The following is a 21101-nucleotide window of genomic DNA, read 5'->3' as shown; positions in this document are numbered from 1 at the left end:
CCTGAAGAAGAAATAAAACAGAACAGAAACGCGTAGGACAAAAATAACTGCATTAAAAAAAAATCTGTCTCAACTGCATTAATTATACACCTTAGACCATACATTTTTTTATAGTGCCTCCTTTTGTCGATTTCGTGATATTTGTCTATTTTTAATTGATTTTCTTTTTTCCAATTTTCTTTTAGTTTTGTTTAATGGTTTTTTCTATGCCCTGAAATGCATTGAAATTTTCGTTTGATCTCTTTACTCAAATATGTGTGCATTTGTACAACATACGAGTATATGCAAATATGCTTTAACAACCCTCAAAAGCCCTATTTGCACAAAGAAATATAGCGCATGAACGCCTACATAAAGGCGCTTTAACGTCTATCCAGTTTCGATGTATAAACAACTAAACTTTTTTATATGTGCTTTGACATATACTAGGGATGATGTGAATATTGAGCTTTAGACATCAAAATTAGTATGTGCATAAAACTAACATCTAGGAACACGAATACAATGGGCTAAAAAATCGGTAATTTTGCCAATCGATACCAATAGTTTTTCATTCGATATTTTTATGACGATATTTTTAAGTGTCGGCTACCTTTACTTATAAAATTTGAAATAAACGTGCAATATGTATACGAGGAGTAGAAGTTGAGTAGGGAATTTGTGGATTTCCATAGTGTTTTCTATAGTTGGGTAAACCGTAAAGCATACTTTAAGGAGCTAAGCACGGTTAAGCAGGCAAAACACTATGAAAACGACTTCAGAGCTCAAAAGGACATAAGAAGGAAAAATAGAGCTTTTCAAGATCAAAACTATGATATACCAGTTTTCAAAATCGGATATCAATTAACCAAACTACAATAAGAATACAAATTTAATTGCATTTTCGAGGAAAGAAAAAAGATTTAATTTTCCCGAGACCACACTCTAAATTTAAGCTTCTTTTACAATTTTTTTTTTTTTTTTTTTCGAACCAATCCAACCCAGACGGCTGAAAGTATTAGGCCCTATCTGAATGAATCTGTTGAATGTGTGTGCAGCACAGAAAGCAGAAAGGTCTACAGTTGTATTAAAAAAAGAAAACAAAACTACATCAGCAGGGTATTGGGTCGAACCAATCCAACCAATGCGAGGTATCACTGCTGTGTAACAAAACGTATAGCCTTTCACACAGTACGACATAATCTTATGAAAAATAATGTATGATTTGCAGCACTTTTCTCATATGAAATTTTTTATTTTCAGCAGTAAGTTTAAACGTTATGGTTTCGTTTTAAAACCTGAAATGTTTTCAAGTTTCTACTTTACAATTTTTTACACTTTTTTTGTTTTGTTTTAAAACCATAAGTGCCTATTCTTCTTTTTTTTTAACTTATAGGTTTTGTTTTAAAATCAGAAATTTCAACAAGTTTCTATTTTTAGATTTTTTAAACGTTTTGGTTTTCTTTTAGATCAATTTTGAGAATTTCAACTTATTGTTCAGTAAAGCTTAACACTTAAACCGAATAATATTAGTAGTAGTAGTTAGTAGTAAAATGTGAGGATTCCAAATTAGGACAAAAAAGTTTGAAAAATTGTTCAACCCGTTGAACGGGTTTAAAATTTGTTTAAAATTTTTAACCGAGTACAACAAACAGTTGTGAAGGAGAGTTTTTAGTTATGTTTTAAAACCAAATGTGTCTACCGGTTACTAATGTCAGATTTTTTAAACATTCTGGTTTTGTTTTAGAACAATTTGTGATTTTTAAATTATTGTTTACTTTAGTTTAAAACTTAAACCGAATAATAACTAAAAAAGGCAGTAGTAAATTTAGAAGTTTCCGATTTCGTACAAAAGGCTGTGAAAGACAATCTACGGCTTGTAATCTTAAACTGGTTTGTTTTTGATTTAACCCCAATATTGTTTCTAAGTTTCTATTTTTGGGGTTTTTAAACTTGTTTAGTTTTTTTTTTAAAGAGGCTAGAAGTTTCTACTTTTCGATGTTTTAAACTTTTTTGGTTTGTTCTAAGATTAGGATTATACACATGTTTCCAATTTCAGATTTTTAAACTTTCTAAGCTTTGTTTTAGAACAAGTTTGAGCTTTTAAACTTATTGTTCATTATAAATTTAAACTTAAGCAAGTAAGGGCGGGACTGTCTTCGGCTGTGCGGAAGACTTCATACCTTTTCATGAATGGGGCTGAACAATAATCTTATCCCGTTCGTAATCTCCAAATAATCGGATGTATAAGATAAGAAATATATAGTGAACAGATGTACTTACCTAAACGATTTTTAAGATAAATATAAAATAAAAAATGGCAAAAAACCCCCTTATCTGAACGATCGGTTGTATGGGATATATATTATATATAGCTCCGATCGAAATGATTTTTACAGGAAATCTTCTTTGATGTATTAGAATATATATCACCAAGTTTCACGTTTTTATATTGAAAACTAAGGGAGAAATTGCCAAGAATCTTTCTATCTGAACGATCGGTTGTATGGTATATATACTATATATAGTTCCGATGAAAGTGATTTTTTCAGAAAATCTTCTATGATATATTAAAATATATATCACGGAGTTTCACGTTTATACTTTCTAAATTAAGGGAGAAATGGCCAACATCTTTCTATCTGAACGATCGATTGTATAGGATATAACTATATATAGCTCGGATCAAAGTGATTTTTTCAGGATATCTTCTATAATATATTAGAATATATATCACCGAGTTTCACGGTTATACTTTCTAAATTGCGGCAGGAATGACCAAAATCGTCTTATCTGAACGATCGGTTGTATGGGAGATATATGTTATAGTGGTCCGATCCTACCGGATCCGACAAATGTCTAATGTAATACAAAAATACATCCTTGTGCCAAATTTCATTGAGATATCTCAAAATTTGAGGGACTAGTTTGCGTTCAAACAGACAGACGGACGGGCAGACGGATATGGCTATATCAACTCACTTCCTCGCCCTGATCAATTCGGTATACTTAATGGTGAGTCTATCTTCTATATTTCTCAACGTTACAAACATCGGACCAAAGTTTATATACCATTTCATGTTCATGAAAGGTATAAAAAACGAATAAAAGTAAAAATAATGCAGTAGCAAAATGAGAAATTTCCTCTTTAGTACAAAAAATTTTTAAATCTGCTTAAGCCAATTAATGATTTTAATTCTTAAATGCTCAAATCTTTTGCTATAACTTTAATGTTACTTTAAACCTCCAGCGGGTTAGAAGGCTTAGAATATACTCGTGCCGGGTAAGAGGCGACAAAAATACCAAAACGACAAGGGTTTGTCACCGCAATTTATAGGTTCTCCAACCCAATTGTCAACCTCACCTACCCGTGGCGAATCCTGTTTCTTTAGCAGCCGCGGCATTGACTACCTCAAATTCCATGGAACTAGGGGGTTGGTGCGAGATGGCCTAGACGGTTCAATGTAGTCATATTAAATCGTTCTCGAAATGATCGGACTTGTACCTTAATGGTGCTTGTTATCGAAACGTATCGGATCTATATACCGCCATCAACATCGATAACACTCCCCAAAAACTTCGGGGAGTGTTTTTACCGCTACAACAACAACAACTGTAACTTTAAGATATTGATTTTATTTATCGTTAATGGAAGTGAAAAACTGATGCTCAGTGGCCTAACTTATAAGCAAAAAATTGATAAAAAATTAAAATTGTAAATTTAAAAAAAAACGCCAAAAAATTAAAAAAAAAAACTTAATTCAAATATGTCAAATAAGATAAAGTTTAATAAGATTATAAAAATTGAAGCTTGCCAAGCCAAACCTAAACAAAAGCGTAGGTGCCTGAAAAATCCGCGCCCTTGAATATCAAAAAATGTACATATGTACATATATACATATGTACGCCATGTAACATTTTAATTTAGTTATGATTGATGATATGCTTTAGTACCTAAAAGGCAGTTTTGCAGTTGTTTTCAATATAATTTATTGAATTTTTAAGCAGTTTTCAATGTCGTTCGAATTTCGGTATTAAATTAAGCGAACAAGAAGAATTGATTTTGGAATACACATTTTTTATGGTTTTTATATCTTAATCAAATTACCTTAGATGAGGCAAAAAAATTTTGGGTAGCCGAAATAAATAATTTTTTTTCATTTTATTTGTAATTTCTTCTATTTTTTATGTATTTTTTTATTTACTGTCCTTTTTTTTTCATTCCAGTTCTCACTTTCAATTACTTTTATAACAATATTATTAAGAAATGAAATCCTATGCCAACAAAAATAATCGATTATACAAATTAAGAACACAAAAACTAAATATTTGATTTCCTGGAATTTTTTCGTTACTTACACGCGCACATTCCTTGGCATTTTGTTTTTCCTTTTCACTGTTAAAGATTGGCTTTTAATTTCTTTGTTTTCACGTATTCTTGTGTTGGCCTGCAGTGATTTATTGTTTTTAAACAAAATTTTCACAGGGATTTAATTACAATATTTTTGCTGTGCTAAGCAAATGAAGAATTCGAAGCTTTTTTACTACCTTTATATTAGATGGCTTACTTCTTTATTTCAATGTAAAATTTGAGAATAGATGCATGTTAAATTCTATGCTTAACGCAAGTACCTACCAACATATGGTTCAACCTCACGGTGTCAAACACACAACGGATCTAATTACGTAGATCAGCGACCTAAAGAAGGCTCTAAGTTCCCTGTTAAATGCTTGAGTGCACGTTCACTGGTACGAAGAAGATAAAGGTTTATAGTCAACTCTAGCAGGAAAGAAACTGCATAGCTCTATTGGGCATGCTTTATTGGCAACTTAATCAAAAATGAACTCTCCTCGCGTTTAAGATGAAATCACAGCCTCCGCGATTCGCCACTAGGAGCCCAACCCAAGCACAGGAGTTAAGACCTATACAAGTATTGATCAACGCTTTCAGCGAACCCAAGTGCTCAGCAATTGTTGAGCGATAATGTTCTGAACTCACCATTGAGTATTTTTGAGCCACTCAACGGTTGAAATCTTACGTCAAATTGCTGAGCACACTTTTTTTCGCTACCATCGCTCAACGTGTTTATTCGTCTATCTGAAAGTGCTTTGACATTTTAAAGTGTTGGTTTTGATTAAAATATTTTCTCTTAATATTAAAGTGAAGTGTAAAAAATAATTTAAGAAGAAATTTTTCTTAAAATTCAAGGATAATAATTTTATTTGGCAGTTGGCTCAACTCGCCGTTCAGAGAACAAATTTTCTAACACTCAACTGACGGAAACATGTTTACAACGTATCAACAAAAATAGTGTTCGCCTAATGATATATACAGATCACAACTGCTTTTCTTGCTCTTCGTGAGTACAGTTACTAATAACGACCGTGATAAAGTCGCGCAAGTGATACACCGCGTCCACATTGCACTCTTTTGCAGCAATACACCATTCATGAATGAGCCATAGTATTAGAGACGCCTTTTACGACTGGGTTTTTACAGCGATTGTAAACCCTATTCTATATTATGGAGTTCTGGTTTGGTGGACAGCCACACAAAAACAACCTACCTCTAAAAATCAGAGGGGGTATGCAGAATATCAATGATTAGTATTACGGGCGCCCTGAAAACAACCCCGACGGCTACACTGTATGCCATTCTGCACATTCCACCTGTAGACCTGGTAGCAAAGAACATAGCGTTAACAACTGCAACAAGGCTCAGTGCCTCGGGGCAGCTTGAGCGCCGACCATACGGTCATAGTAGTATAGCGTCATCAATTACAGGACGTACAGACTGCCTGATTCCCTATCTGCGCTTCGAGAGAGATCTTAAAGGCACAATAGAGGTGGGTAGTTGGTGCATGGGTGCTCAAAAGGCGGACGAGGCGATACATGTGTACACAGATGGCTCCAAAGTAGTGAAAGGAGTAGGGTATGCGGTATACTGTGCTGATTTGGAAATAAACAGAACCTACAAGCTGCCAATCACTGTAGTGTTTTCCATTACCATTCCAGTATTAGCCGTAACCAAAGCATTAGAAACACTCGAAGAGAATAGTTAAACTGCGACCGTGTTAACTTTTATATTGACAGCCAAGCAGCAATTAGTGCAATAATCTCGCATAGCACAGCTTCTAAAAGTGTGTTAGAGTGTAAGCAGTCTCTGGAAAGAATCGGTACAGGGAGAAGCATACATCTATATTGGGTCCCAGGGCATATGGGAATAGATGGGAATGAAAAAGCATATGAACTACCTAAAAAGGGCGCATCCTTTGGAGCTTGCTCCGTAGACGTCCCAATCTAGCCTCCAACCCGCATATGATCTAGGCTGCACTTAATTTTGAGGTCTGTGCTTTAGATAACATACTTGTCTTATTCAAAATGTATTGCGGAAGACAATTCCCATTATTCTTGCTCCCTGAAAGAAGAAGACTGGTAAAATCAACCGAAATACGGGTCAATTCAACCGAAATTTCCGTCAATTTTTATCCATCGCAACAAGATGTTGAGTCAACTGCGCCCAAACCGTTGATTCGTAATTGACCGTTTTAGTAGTCAAATGAACAAAAAAAAGTTGTTGCGACAGGTTTGGACGAAAGTACCTATGTTGTGGCATTTGCAAGGCAGATGAGTTTTCACTGAGATCTTTTCATGGCAGAAATATACTCGGAGTGCTTGCCGAACAGTGCCGAGGGGCGACCCCGCGTAGAAAAATTTTCTTCTAATTGAAAACCCCTTTTTTTAATTTTTATGTTGCTTTGTCCGGGGTGTAAACCCAGGGTCTTCGGTGTGGTAAGCGGAGCACGCTACCATCACACCACGGCGGCCGCCATATACATACGTAAATATGTGCATACATAAGTACAAAGTAGAGAGCGCAGTGAGCGTAAAATTCTCTTTGAAATTTGCTCATGTATTGACAGTTGATCGCCGTTGAAATGACCTGTAAGATCAGTTGTGTTAACAGAAAAATCAGTTAGATTGATTAGGAATCTGTTAATTTTACAAAATTTTGTTAACTTAAGAGCGACAATTTCTGTTCTGTTAAAATGACTATACTAATTTTTTCGCTTGACAAATAACTCGGTCGAATTAACCATAATTCGATCAATTTCACCGAATCTCCGTTAAGTCAAGAACAACAGAACCGATTTGATGATTTTACTACCACCATTTCTTTCAGTGCTTATACCTTTCAACAATCGATACATGATATAAAACCAATAAAAATGTATCGTACAAAAATTTTTCGGTTTTACAAAAGATATACATATATACAAAATCATATTTATAGCACCTCGAAAACCAAAATTCATAAGAAAAATGTAATTTTTAAACCCACCACCAACGCGAAATGTAACAAAAAAGTAAAAAATATCTTAAGCCGAAAATATGCAATTTTTTATGCTTAAAAAAAAAGTGATTCATTACCTATATTTTGCATGTGTGACTAAAAAATCTAAAAAAATATATTTCAGTTTTTTACTGCCATTTTATATATGTAGCTGTGCAAACAAAGAAAATTACACATTTAGATTTTGACATTTTAAGAAAAATGTATGTATGTAATTCATGTAATATAGGCGTCAGCGTATTGCAGCTGTTGTAGGCGTTCAAAGAATGAAATGAAAAGAAATCGTAAATCACAACAGATTACTGGAAATACTTAACGTATGACGACATTGAGAGCTTTTGGCAAAACAAAAAAGTTTCAAAAAAAAAAAATTAAAACAAAAATAAATTAAATTAAAAAAATTAAGACAAAAATAAATTAAATAAAAAAATATTTACTACATCATAATATACAATTTAATATTTCGCAAGGGAAATTCCATTTTTTTGTCAACACTGGTCATTTGCGCAGACGTTTGATTGACAACTGTCATTTACAGTGCAAACATAGCGAAAAAAATGAAAAACAAAAATGAAATTGACAAAAATGCTGCGAGAATTCTTTTTTTTTTTAATTTATTGTTTGAAAAAGATGTACAGCAGTGACGACGAAAATAGCAGCGCCAATTTTTATCAAATTTTGCTATAAATTTTTGCTTTTTTTTAATTTCTAAAATTTAAGTAAAACTAGTATGAATTACGTAACTGAAACTATGCATACGAATAAAAAAACTTTTGCGAAAAAATTCAAAAATTGTAGAAAGTTTTACGAAAATATCGAACTTTTTAATTAGTTTTTTGAATATTTTTGAGTACGAATTTTTGTAACCCATTAAATTTTAGTCTGTCACAGTGCACGACTCGAAAATGTTTTCGAAAAAATTCGAAAATTGAAGAAAGTCGTACGCACTTTCTATTTAGAGTTGAACTTTTTTGAACATGCAGTTTTTTAGTCCTATCTCTTAAAATGCGAGTTTTAAATCTCTCAAAATTTATGTTGGTTTTGGACAATTTTTTTTTTTGAAGCGTGTTGATTGGGCTATAAGACTGCATACTTAAAAAAATGTAGAAATGTCAAAATTAAAAAAATTAAAAGTTCGAAATTTTTCCAAAATAGTTTTTGAATTTTCGAAGTATTTCGAAAACGTTTTTGAAAATTAAAAACGAATAACTAAGCAACTTTCGAACCTTTTTGTACTACAGTCGGGCCTCGATTATCCGTGATCCGGTTAACCGGTAACCCCGATTAACCGTGATGGCCAAAGATCAGTCTATTGTTTTTTCTTTGCAGTGTTTTCAAATTGTTTGCTTCGATTAACCGTGATTACCTCTATTATCCGTGATGGCAGCGAAAATTGTGTTTGTGTTAATAGCACGTCACTGTAGGTGAATATGTACATATGTATGTATAATACACATGAAAACGGGGAATTCCCTTGTTAGATGATGAGTTCACTTGTTAAATAATAAAAATATTAAAAAACTATAATCAAAATTGTTATTCCGATAACCGTGAAAATCGATTATCCGTAATGCTTCTGGTCCCGACCATCACGGATAATCGAGGGCCGACTGTATATTGAAAGGCACTCAATTTACATTGTCTTTTTATATTCAGCTGAGCAGAGCTCACAGAGTATATATTTTTTAAATTAATTAACAAAAATATTAGCGAAACGTCGGGTTGTACTAGTGGAGTCTTTTGACTTGCGCTAAAGCACATAGTGGTCAAATAAAGCCTATTTTTGTTAATTAATTTGGAAAAAGGAATTGGCCGGCTACAAAAAGTTTTATATTTTTTTTGTTCGCATAACGGTACCCTGTAGCGGCATAAACTAGCCGAGATAGATATAGAAGAAATTCATTTAGCCATGTCCGTCCGTCTGTCTGTCCGTAAACACGATAAGTTGAGTAAATTTTGAGTTATCTTAATGAAATTTGGTATGTAAGTTCCAAGGCACTCATCTTAGATAGCTATTTGAAATAAATAATATAATAATAATTTAAAAGCATTGCAAGCTGTAATTTGGCTGCTGTGTATGTAATGTTCGGTTCCACCCGAACTTAGTCTTCCTTACTTGTTTATCTTATTCGGTTTAGATTTTAAACTTAACTGAACGTTAAAACACTGAATAATTTAAAAAAATGTTTTTTTTGCGATTTTTCAAATTTTTTTTAAACATTTTTGAAAATGTGATGCAAAGTTTTAGTCACAAAATTCTTCGACGTTTTTGTCTTAAATTATCGAAAATAAAAAAGAAGAATTAAGCAATTTTTCGAACCTTTTTGTTCTACATTTAAAAGCACTCAATTTACCACTGCCTATTTTATCTTATTCGGTTTAGATTTTAAACTTAACTGAATAAACTGGAGATTATTTAAAAAAATATACACATCGTAAAAAACGAGCCTTTATTTTAAACCATTCATCGATACAAGCAAATATTTAAATATTTTTGAACTAAATTCAAAGCCTCTCAATTTACTGCTAGCTTCTTATGTATCTTATTTGGTTTAAATTTTAAACTTAACTTAAAACTACGTATAAACTGCAGCCTGATTTGAGCGCAAACCAAAAAAATTTAATTTCTACCGAAAAACCTATAAATGGAAGCAAACGCTTCTCAAATTGAACTCGAACAAAAATTGATATTAAGATTAATTACCCTGCAAAAAATCGTGAAATTAGTTCGCATAGAAAGTAGGTATGCGATTGATCTACATACATTGGTGCATAATTGAAACTCTCTAGTACCCTTGGGTACATTTGGGATGAGACAATTCGAAATTTATGTAGTCAATTTTAAGACAACACTTAGTAAAATAAAAACAAAATTATTGCAATTGAAACGATTTATTTAAGAAAAATGCGGGCTGCTGTACCGCAGCTAAAGTATTACGACCATATATACCATACTCGAAATATTTGTTTAATTTTTAGTTTTCTACAATACCAATACGAAAAAAAATGGTTTAAAAAAATTATAAAATCGTTAAAAAAATTATAAAATCGTTAAATTTTAGATACGGGTAGAAAGAGGATCTGTTCAGCAGTACCCGTAGGGGTACAAAGAGGACTTTTCGGACAGTACCCGTAGGGACTATAAAGGAGAGTAGTAAAAGGATCTGAAAGTAGTCGTCGGGGTATGAAGATAACCCGTCCGACACTAACCGTTTAGGGGCGTAACGGGATCATTCGCATATTCCTTTGAGACTCATCCTGTGTTCATCCTAGGATAATCGCATTTTTTGCAGGGTAGTTCCTCTGCGCTATCTAGCGCTAAATCGTTTTCATTATGCGCCACCTACACTCAGTTAATCTGAAATTTCACCAAAACCAAAAGTACTGTGGCTTTCTTCAATATTTGACACCATTTTGAAGCCTACTTATTAATTGCAAATAATTTATTTTTTATTTTTTAAGCTTAAAACATCATTATTGTCTTATTTACTTTTCAAGTGTCGCCTTTTTGGGTTTTCTAGCTCATTTGTTTTTTACATGTGTTTCAATTGCTTTACTTCAAAATTAGTTTCGCTTGTGCGCATATCTTTTATTTTTCAATTATTTCGATTATTTTATTTTGCATTACCAATAATTTTTTATTTTTTTCACCCATATATTTTTTCGCCCTCTTATGTTAATTGCAAAATAACAGATAAATGTGTTGTATTTTTTTTTTTGTTTTTTTTTTTTTTTTTGCATTCAAAGTATGTCAAGGAGCATGTCGTTTGTTATTCTGTACTTTGTCATGTTTGCTTAGATGTATTGTTATTGTTGTTTATTTACGTATGTACAAATACGTACTTTTAGAAAGTACCATATGAACATATAAATTTGTTAAATATGCATGATAAATGATCATTTTTTTCACGACAATGTAGGCGTATAGCTGATATTTAATAGATTTTTCCATGTCTAGAGCCCACAGGTTATGAAATTTTTGCGTTTTTTATTTATTATATTTTTTTATAAGAAAAAAATTGTTACAAACTTTGGTTGTCAAGTATAAAAACGTAATAAGTACGTTGTTTTATTAAAAACCAACCAATTACACGCAAACATCCCTGCACTGAAAGAAAAAGACTGGTAAAATCAACCGAAATACGGGTCAATTCAACCGAAATTTCTGTCAATTTTTATCCATCGCAACAAGATGTTGAATCAACTGCGCACAAATCTTTGATTCGTAATTGACCGTTTTAGAAGTCAAATGAACAATAAAAGTTGTTGCGACAGCTTTGTACGAAAGTACCTATGATGCGGAATTTGCAAGGCAGATGAGTTTTCACTGAGACCTTTTCATGGCAGAATTACACTCGGAGTGCTTGCCCAACAGTGCCGAGGGGCGACCCCGCTTAGGAAAAATTTCTTTTAATTGAAACCCCTTATTTCTAAAATTTTTATGTTGCTTTGCCCGGGGTGTGAACCCAGGGTCTTCGGTGTGGTAGGCGGAGCACGCTACCATCACACCACGGCGGCCGCCATATACATACGTATATATGTGCATACATATAGTACACACCATACATAAGTACAAAGTAGAGAGCGCAGTGAGCGTAAAATTCTCTTTGAAATTTGCTCATGTATTGGCTGTTGTTCGCTGTTGAAATGGCCAGTGAGATCAGTCGTGTTAACAAGAAAATCAGTTAGATTGATTAGGAATCTGTCAATTTTACAGAATTTTGTTAACTTATGACTAATGACTAAACTAATTTGTTCGCTTGACAAAGAACTCGGTCGAATTGACCACAATTCGATCAATTTCACCGAATCTCCGTTAAGTCAAGAACAACAGAACATGCATGTATGGAGTACTCGCTATGGACCAAGCGAGTGCTCCAAAATTAACCACAATTCACACAAAAAATATCGTCCAATTAACATTGTGATGTCCTAGGACTGGACCATATACTCCAGCTCCGCATTACGTCAGAGTAATCCATGGAGTACCCACAGTCCAATAAACATCGTGTAGTGATTATAATCGTTAAAAACGAGCAATGATCGGCTTACAATATATTCGTGCAGAAACATGAGTTGGTCCATTGCTGCATTACAGTGGAGTATAATGGTAAGTACTCCAGTGGACCACATGACGATTTCTGCAGGGCTCTGCTGCATTACAGTGGAGTATAATGGTAAATACTCCAGTGGACCATATAATCCAACGATTTTTGCAGGGATATATGCGCCACCTAAAAAAAAAACAGGTAGCAGTGCGTATACGTAACACTTTCTTAAATATAGAAACTAGAGCTCAGCGAGGCTTTACTTTGTAAAACCTTCTAAGAACACAGATTAGCGAAGCTTGGTCTGCCCTTGGAAGATGTTTTAAAAGTTTAAAAATACCTGTTTAGAATCTCTCAAACCTGCATACCATGTTGTACTTGTAAAAGCATTATTTCAAACATACCTGCAATAAAAGAAAAAAATATATAATTAATTTATGATAGAAAATGACAAGAAAGCTTAGTATGTTTTATAACAACAACAAAAATTATATCGCAGCTGCGAGCAACGAAAAATGGCGCTGAAGATGACACAAAACCGAAAATGGTTTGTGCCCAAGCTAAATTTGACCAGGGATAACGATAAATCGTGCCAAAATATATCAGTTTGTAGAAAAAAGTTACACCATATGGGCTAAGAAACGTTAAAGACTTAAGATTACAGAAGTATTGCAAAACATCATCGCAAAAGATCAAAATATTAAATCATTCAAAATAAAAGGTATCGATTTTGTAAAAAAATAGCAGATTCAAATTTTGTAAATAATATCGGTGTAATCACAAGTAATCCTATTATTACTAAATAAATTAATCAATCAATCTATAACATTTTTACGCTACCTGAATATATCTCTTTCTAGTCCGACGATAATAAAATAATGAACTTTAAATATTCAACAAAGACATTTCCAGATAAAAGATATATACACCATACGAAGTACGCATATGTCATATTGAGAGATCAGTCCATCACATACTCACCCTCTTTGTATTATCTCACATTCTCCTTGTTTTTCTTATAATTCTTTGCATCTCCATCTACATCTCTTTCCTCTGCAGCTCTTTTCACGCAAGATCCTACCATAATGACTTATCAAATTTAAAAAAATTTTTTTTGTTAACCTTTAGTTTGCCGAACTTGGTTCACATTTTAGTTGATATCTCTGAGACAGGCCACCTTGAAATAACCTCTTTATTGATAGCACGCTTTGCATCATAAATACTGGCATCAAACACATTTCTGGGCTACCAAGTCCAAATTCAGGTCAATATTTGGGGCAGAAGGCATATATAGGAAAATGGCAGTTATTTTTATGTCGATACACCCCTTTGATACATTTCGTTTAGTACCTATCGTAAGTATCGACGCCAGTTTCTCTGAACATAGTCTTAAAAAAGTAGTTAAGTATTGAGGCGTGAAAGTAGACTCCCACTGTAATATCGGACTAGAATTCAATATGTAGAAAAAGGTCAACAGAAAGCAAGAAGAACTGCTGATGAACACTACACTATCTAATGGACTGCATGGATCGGACCGGTATCCAAACACATTTGAGGATAAAGAACCGCTCTTAACTCATACCAACTGTTCACTGCATAATCTAAAAGAACCTGCCACTTCTCGAACCGTATCCGGAGTAGTACAGTTGATTACAAACCTTACGCGCATACACTGAAGGAAATGGTGCTATTAAAAGCAACAAATCGGTTTCTATTGTTCTTGAATTAACGGAGATTTCATGAAATAGATAGAGTTATGGTTAATTGGACCGATTTCTTTGTCAAGCGAATAAATTAGTTTAGTCATTTCAACAGAAGAGAAATTGTCCCTCTTAAGTTAAAAAAAATTCTGTAAAATTGACAGATTCCTAATCAATCTAACTGATTTCCCTGTTAATACAGCTGATCTCACTGGTCATTTCAACAGCGAGCAACAGTCAATGCATGAGAAAATTTCAAAGAGAATTTTACGCTCACTGCGCTCTCTACTTTGTACATATGACGATGGTGCCACTTGTTAAAAACAAAAATACCAAAATAAGGAAACCACCAAATCGAAAAAAAACACCAATTGGGAAACAACAAAAAACTAGTTTTTCAGTTATCAATACAAAACGAAAAATCCCTTTTTTGAATTTACCTACTGTGCATACCACTGCAAAAAATTATGCGGTACCTGGACACCTATTTATCGGGTACAATTTTGCAATTTCTCCTCCAAGCGAAATGCAAAATTGCGCCCTCTTGTTGCAAATGTTTTGTTTGAACGAACAGGATTTTTCCAAAGTTAGTAATATTTTGATTAACTTTTACGAATTTTCACTCACGTGAACGAATCTAATAAGATAATAAAAAACATCCTTTTTAATTTTGATGTTTCCGACAGCATAAAAGTTTGCGTTGTTTTGGAATCGTTTCAAAAGAAAGTGTTACGAGAATTAAACTTGCCGATTTACATGTCAAGCTACTCCAGTGGTGATTCTTTCCCGCGATTTGATTCTTTTGTTTTCTATAACTTACAAGTTCTTTATTTAAAATGTTATGTCAAACATTTATACAAGTTTTGTTCGAAACAATCAAGTGTGGACACTACATGCGAGAGAAGAAATTGAGAATGAGCTGAGCTGCAACTGAAAGAATTGAGAATCGGTCGTGACTACTTCAAAACTGTAAATCAAATAAATTATAAAAACTAAAATTTCGTGAAAGTTCGTTTAATAAAACAAAGTAATAAAGTGTATAATGTTTAATATGTACCAGCATATTTGATATACGTCCAATTGAAGTTCGGTTAGTAAGTACATACATACATATGTAAGTACGGAATTTTTTGTCCGATATGTAAGTATGTACTTATTCGTCTGATTTTTGTTCTAAATTCAAAGAAACCGGAAAAATTTTATATCAAATGTGCGAACACAAATATATGTAAATATAATTATAATATAACAATATGGTGAAAATTTTTGGAGAAAAAGTTGAAATAAAGTTCTTGAAACCGACGCCAATGTGGTGTAACATTTATTTTACTACTAAAACGGTCAATTACGAATCAGCGATTTGTGCGCAGTTGATTCAACACCTTGTTGCAATCTTTTTCTTGCAGTGTGCTTATTTGCAGCACTCTAATTGACCGTACAGCAACGCTTATCGATCCCAGGTTAGGTAAGGTTGAACTGGACGGTCTGTGAGGGCCTCACATAGGCTGAATGAGTGCGCAGTGTTACCAGAAGTTAATTTAACGACCAAACTAAAAAATCCTATCATAAACCAGGACCTACATATGTTATAAAATAACTCCGTCCTCTGGCAAATACTGGAAGCCTTCTAGGGCTTAAGCCACTTGCTGCTTCTAGGCCTGACAGTTGTGAGACTCCTAATAGCTGGAGTCTTAGCCTGACAAGCGCATGGCACGAGCACAAAACATGTTCGATCGTTTCCTCCTCCAACCCGCACTTCCTACATCTGCTTACCAAACCTAATTTAAAGGCATATAACGCCAAGGGCAGTGTCCAGTCAGGATACCCGTCATGAGTCTACAGTCATAATAGTAAATCCGTTTGTCTAAGGTTATAAGACCTACACATGATTTCCGACACCTTCCCCGCGCTTGGCTTCATGCATTTCTCGCTTGGCCGATCATGTGCAAACCTCGCCTTCTTCTAATCTCGCTCAATCTAAGTGGGATGTCTACAGAGCAATTTTCGAGTGATGCACCCTTTTTAACAAGATCATCCGCCTTTTTATTCCAATCTAGATATATGCTTCTCCCAATCCCGATTCTTTCGAGGGATTACTTACACTCCAACACACTCTTAGATGCTGTGCTATGCGAGATTATTGACTATCAATATAAAATATATCGATCCCAACAAACATTTCTCCACCTTTTTAAAAATGTATGGTTTTCAAATTTATAAAGGTAACCATTACAAAATTACTCTCCAACCATTGAAAAATTTATAGTTCTCAAGCGGATATCCAACATCATTCTCCGCATAGTCTCCAGCCTTTGCGAAAGTGATAGCTCTCAAGTTGATATCCAACATTATTCTCAAATTACTCTCAAGCTTTGAAATGTATAATTCTCTAATTTATATCAGCCATTATTATGTAATCACTCTCCAACCATTGAAAAATTTATAGTTCTCAAGTTGATTTCCAACATCATTCTGCAATTATTATCCAAACTTTGAAAAATGTATAGTTCTCAAGTGGATCTCCAACATTTCTTTATTTATTTTTCAACCCTTGAGAAGTTTAAAGTCTTCGAATCGATCTCCTCAAAAAAGTAAACAAAAGTTGCAGCAATGAAGTTTTTTTTATAGAATCTTATATTTGAGTCCAACTAGAGAATCACATTTTAGTACTTAATTTTTCTCAACTCGAGGAACAGCATGTTTTGCCAAAAAAAATTACCTTTCTGTTGAGCGTGCTATGTTTCTCTAGCTGAGCTACTGCTAGGAAAAAACGCTTGAGAAACGTTAGTTTTCAACTTAACATCTAATGTTACTCAAGCGTAATCGGTTCCAGGGCACTGCTCTGCCCTGTGTGAGTTTTAATATGTGAAATGAGTTTTAAAATAAATCTAGTTTCGAACTATTGAAATTCCGGGCCTAAGGGTTTGTGAGCGGGTTTTAAGAAACATAAAGACAATTACAAACAATAGAAGCTAAAGCAAACCATATAAGCACATCTAAGTATTAGTTAGTTATAAATGAATAAATAAATATAAAGTGAAAGCAAAATCACTTATGTACATCTACGGTACAACTTAGAAATGTTCAAGCTCATCTAAGCATGAAAAGTTAGTAGAAGAAATAAAAAATATAGACAAAACCACAACTAAAACCAAAGCAAGTCAAGCGAGTCAATATAAACTGCAGATGCTTGGCCAAGATCAAGAGCACTACAAAGGCAAGCAACCAAAATATAGCAAAAAAGAATGAAGCAACCTACCAATCAACCAACTAGCAAAGGAACGACCGACTGAATAATAGTTACCTCCAAAGAAAACAAAAGTGCAAAAACAAAAACATTTGTAGTTTAAGATAAAAGGAAATCAAAATAAGAAAACATAATAACTTAGAACTAATAAAAAGAATTATAGTTAGGTATGGGGTAAGGAAGCAAAATAACAAGAGCAGCAAAAGGGGTCAGACAAGCTAAAATAGTGCTTTACAAAAGGTAGAAACACATAACAAACACTGATACGAATAGCAGCATACGAGTAGAATAGCGAATGGTTTCTCATGGCAGCAAAACGAACAAAGGGCAGCTGCAGGTTGAAGCAAACTGCGGCGGCTTTTGTGCTTTAGGCCAACAACTTGGATACATGGCTTATAGCTTAACCACACACATATATACACAATTACATATATGCTTGTATGAAAAACATGGTAGGAGGTTGTCAAAGTTGCTTAGTAGGTGATCAGCGCTCGAATAACAAGAAACAACCACAAGACTACAAACATGTTTAGGGCTACCAAGCACAGCACAGATGGAGTTGAGCATGTTGGGGAGTCCAATATACATAACTGCTGCAGTTTCTTATATATATAGGAAGGAATACACATTGGTTCAGTAAAATTTGTTGCAGATTTCATATTTATAAGCTCTAACAGCTTTTATAAATACTCTTTTATATATATTTCTTTTATGATAGATGATGAAAAATGTGTCTCGCACGCTTTGTTTGGTTTGTTGTTTATGTTTTTTTAATTTGCTTATGCAGAAACTCGATTTGCAATACAAGGCCATTGTTGTGTATGTTGATGTTAGACCATCTTAAACTATCATTACAACAGCAATGAGGTTGTAGTTAAATGTTCGGTCTAATGATTGGTTAGTAATTGACTAATATTGATGGCTAACCTTTTTCGTTGTAGCAGATACATAGCCAAAAGGTATATATACTTAAGGGCGTATATAAAATATTGCTTCTATATGAGTTTGTGCTAGAGGCGATGTTATGCTATGAAATGAGTTGTATTTTGTTCGTTATCATGTGTTGCCTTAAAACTTACGATGATTTAAATTTGTAGCATCCACATGATTGTTTTCTGCCTCACAGAAGTGCACGTTACCAGCTGAGTTGAATATAGTGCGATATCTCATTCCCAAACGAGCTATCATGTCAAACTTTCAAAATCGTCTTGCATCAAAATTCGTTATGGAAGTGTTGTTGATGTCGGAATGGACGGGCTGCCGGGCAATATGATAAAAGTTTGTTGATTGGTTGGAAATAATAAGTTTCCAATGTAGCATCCCTTTTTTGTAGTTGCATATTCTCAAAATGCGACAAAAATGTACCTAATACATTTTATAGTCGTTTCGCATATTATTGTATATGTATATTAAAAATTTAATATGTTGTTGGAATAGACGCGATAATGGGCAACACTAAATCATATACAACTGACTAACAATGCTGGCGGCATGACCTTAATTTCTAGCATAAAATGCAAAATTATCACACAAAAAATAGGGTTTTGCTGCGTGGGAGGTTGAATAGGGCGCGTTACTAAACCAACCACCAGAATTATTGCTTTTTATTTCCTATTTATGGCTTGAATATATGGTTTTAAATGATGATGCCCATCCTGGCACAAACATCGGTGAGGTTCGTTGATATCAAAGTCTGATCTACATGTGCTCTAGAAAAGTGGTTGGAAATTTCTAGACGGGATTAAGGGGACGTTGCAAATAATCTCGCTAAGCAAAAAAGAAATGTGTACTGCACTTCTGGTTAGTTCCGCTATGAATAGCACATCAAGCATATCTCTCCGACTTTGTACCTTAGGTAGGTGTATACGTTTCAGAAGATCAGAGTAGGAAGGAAAATTCTGTTCTAGATCCCATTGTTACCCCCTCAAAGGGATTATTTTGGAATAGATTCTGGTTTCCGAAATATTATTTTTTATTTTCTATTTATAGCTAAAATATATGGTCTTAAACGATGATTCGCAATGCGCATCCTGGCACCAAATCGGGAAGGTTCATTGATATCAAAGTCTGATCTACATGTGCTTTAGAAAAATGATTGGAGATGTCTACACGGGCTTAAGGGGACGTTGCAAATAATCCCGCTAAGCAAAACAGAGCTCTAATCAGTGGTTCTGGTTAGATCCGCAATGAATAATATATCAAACGTATCACTCCGACTTTGTAGATTAGGTAGGTGTATATGTTTCCGAAGACTAGAGTGGGGAGAGAAATTCTGGCCTAGATTCCATTGTAATCACCTCAACCGAAGGAGTAGGGATTGTTTTGGAATAGATTTCGGTTTCCGTGGATTCCATACGACTGAAGCCTATTCCCGCCTATTTCCTCGCCAGCTAGGAAAAAAGGTTTCTCCTAATATAGGGGTCGTTTAATTAGTTTGCCTATTTACTTCAGAAAACCACAAAAATATCAATGCTTGCTCTTGCCCTTTCCTCAAATTTATTTGGCTTTTTCTGTACTTCATTCAAACAGTGTTGGAAAACGTTTTGTTTGTATCTTGTTGGGTTTATATATGGATGGAGTTTCGACCAGTGCTACTTATGTTTTCATTTTGAATTCCCGAATTATTTGTTTCGGGAGTTTCTAAAAAGGGATTACAACTTATACATATATAACTCATATGTACCTCTTCCCATCGGCTAATATGCAAGACATACTTGAGGCGTGCCTATAAGTGTATTTGAAATTTGTGCGCGATCATTATTAACTACTTTGTAATTACTCAGCAAATTTTCGTAGAATTAAGAATTAATATATGAAGCATTTAGTCATGCACAGCATGATGTTAGAACGTATCTGCGTGCAGAAATATTCATACGCATGCGCGGCCTTTTTGTAGTGTGGCATAAATTACGCAATTAGTGTGTGATGGAAAGGCATTTGAATGGGTTTGAAACAAAAAAAAATTATGTAAAACATTATAGCATGCAATAAGTAGATATATTTGAAAACTAAGCCCAAATTCAAGTCTATTTTTTTAACATACATTTTATCTAGTTGAAAACAAAACTGTATTGCTGTTGATGTTGCGATGGATGGGTCTCCGGGTCAATTTATCATACATTTTTCGTAGCTGAAAAACAAAAGTATCGTACTGTCGATGATGTCGGGATGGACGTGATTTGGCGCACCATAGTAGAAATTCGCTCAAAGGTTATAAGTTTTTGTATGAATTACTACACATCACTACAATAACAGCTGTTTTGAATGCCATTTGTTTGAAGCGAAATTTTGTATGAAAAAAAGCTGCTAAATTCAAATTAACGGCCTCATTCTCTATTACGATAGGAACGTTCGTTTCGCCGCAGAGATGAATCGCTCGTGTATTTGCACTGTGTTAAACGATGACAACATATTATGAAACAATTGCTTTCGTCTGCCTGTTTGACATAAAGTAAAAAACGTAAAAATCGAACGAAAATGATAGAGAATCCCATTGCTGGACGAAATCGTTTGGAGGCGAATCGTTCGTCTGAGCTATCGTTCACAATACAGAATGAAGCTCTAAGAATCAGAAGTGGGATGAATTATTTTATTGAAACGAATGACGTCGCATCAAGGTGGTAGAAACCAAATAAAAATAATAATTAGCTCAACACACTTTGCAGCATACTCTAGTTTTCCTTCCCTTTCATTTTACAAGCATAATTCCCAACTACTGTTAAGAATGCTTATAATTATAGTAATAATATGTAATTATCAGCAACACCTTCACA

The 21101-nt window shown here is 34.0% G+C and overlaps 2 protein-coding genes across 12 annotated transcripts in view; both read right to left on the bottom strand.

Annotated features, from left to right (window-relative positions):
- LOC137243612 (ecdysone receptor-like) overlaps positions 1–21101 on the bottom strand; it is a 641164-nt gene that overhangs the window by 89232 nt on the left and 530831 nt on the right. The window lies entirely within an intron of this gene.
- The window catches only part of LOC137243614 (ecdysone receptor-like), a 223266-nt gene continuing 210725 nt past the window's right edge, over positions 8561–21101 (bottom strand). For both annotated transcript variants that reach the window (XM_067771496.1, XM_067771493.1), the window contains exon 2: positions 8561–12785. In XM_067771496.1, the coding sequence (XP_067627597.1) occupies positions 12736–12785 (50 nt within the window). In that variant the 3' untranslated portion in view covers positions 8561–12735. The remainder of the gene's footprint in view (positions 12786–21101) is intronic.

The sequence above is a fragment of the Eurosta solidaginis genome, chromosome 3, assembly GCF_040869045.1.
Source record: "Eurosta solidaginis isolate ZX-2024a chromosome 3, ASM4086904v1, whole genome shotgun sequence".
Lineage (NCBI taxonomy): Eukaryota > Metazoa > Arthropoda > Insecta > Diptera > Tephritidae > Eurosta > Eurosta solidaginis.
The sequence above is the reverse complement of the archived record's forward strand: the minus strand, read 5'-3'. Positions and strand labels throughout refer to the sequence as shown.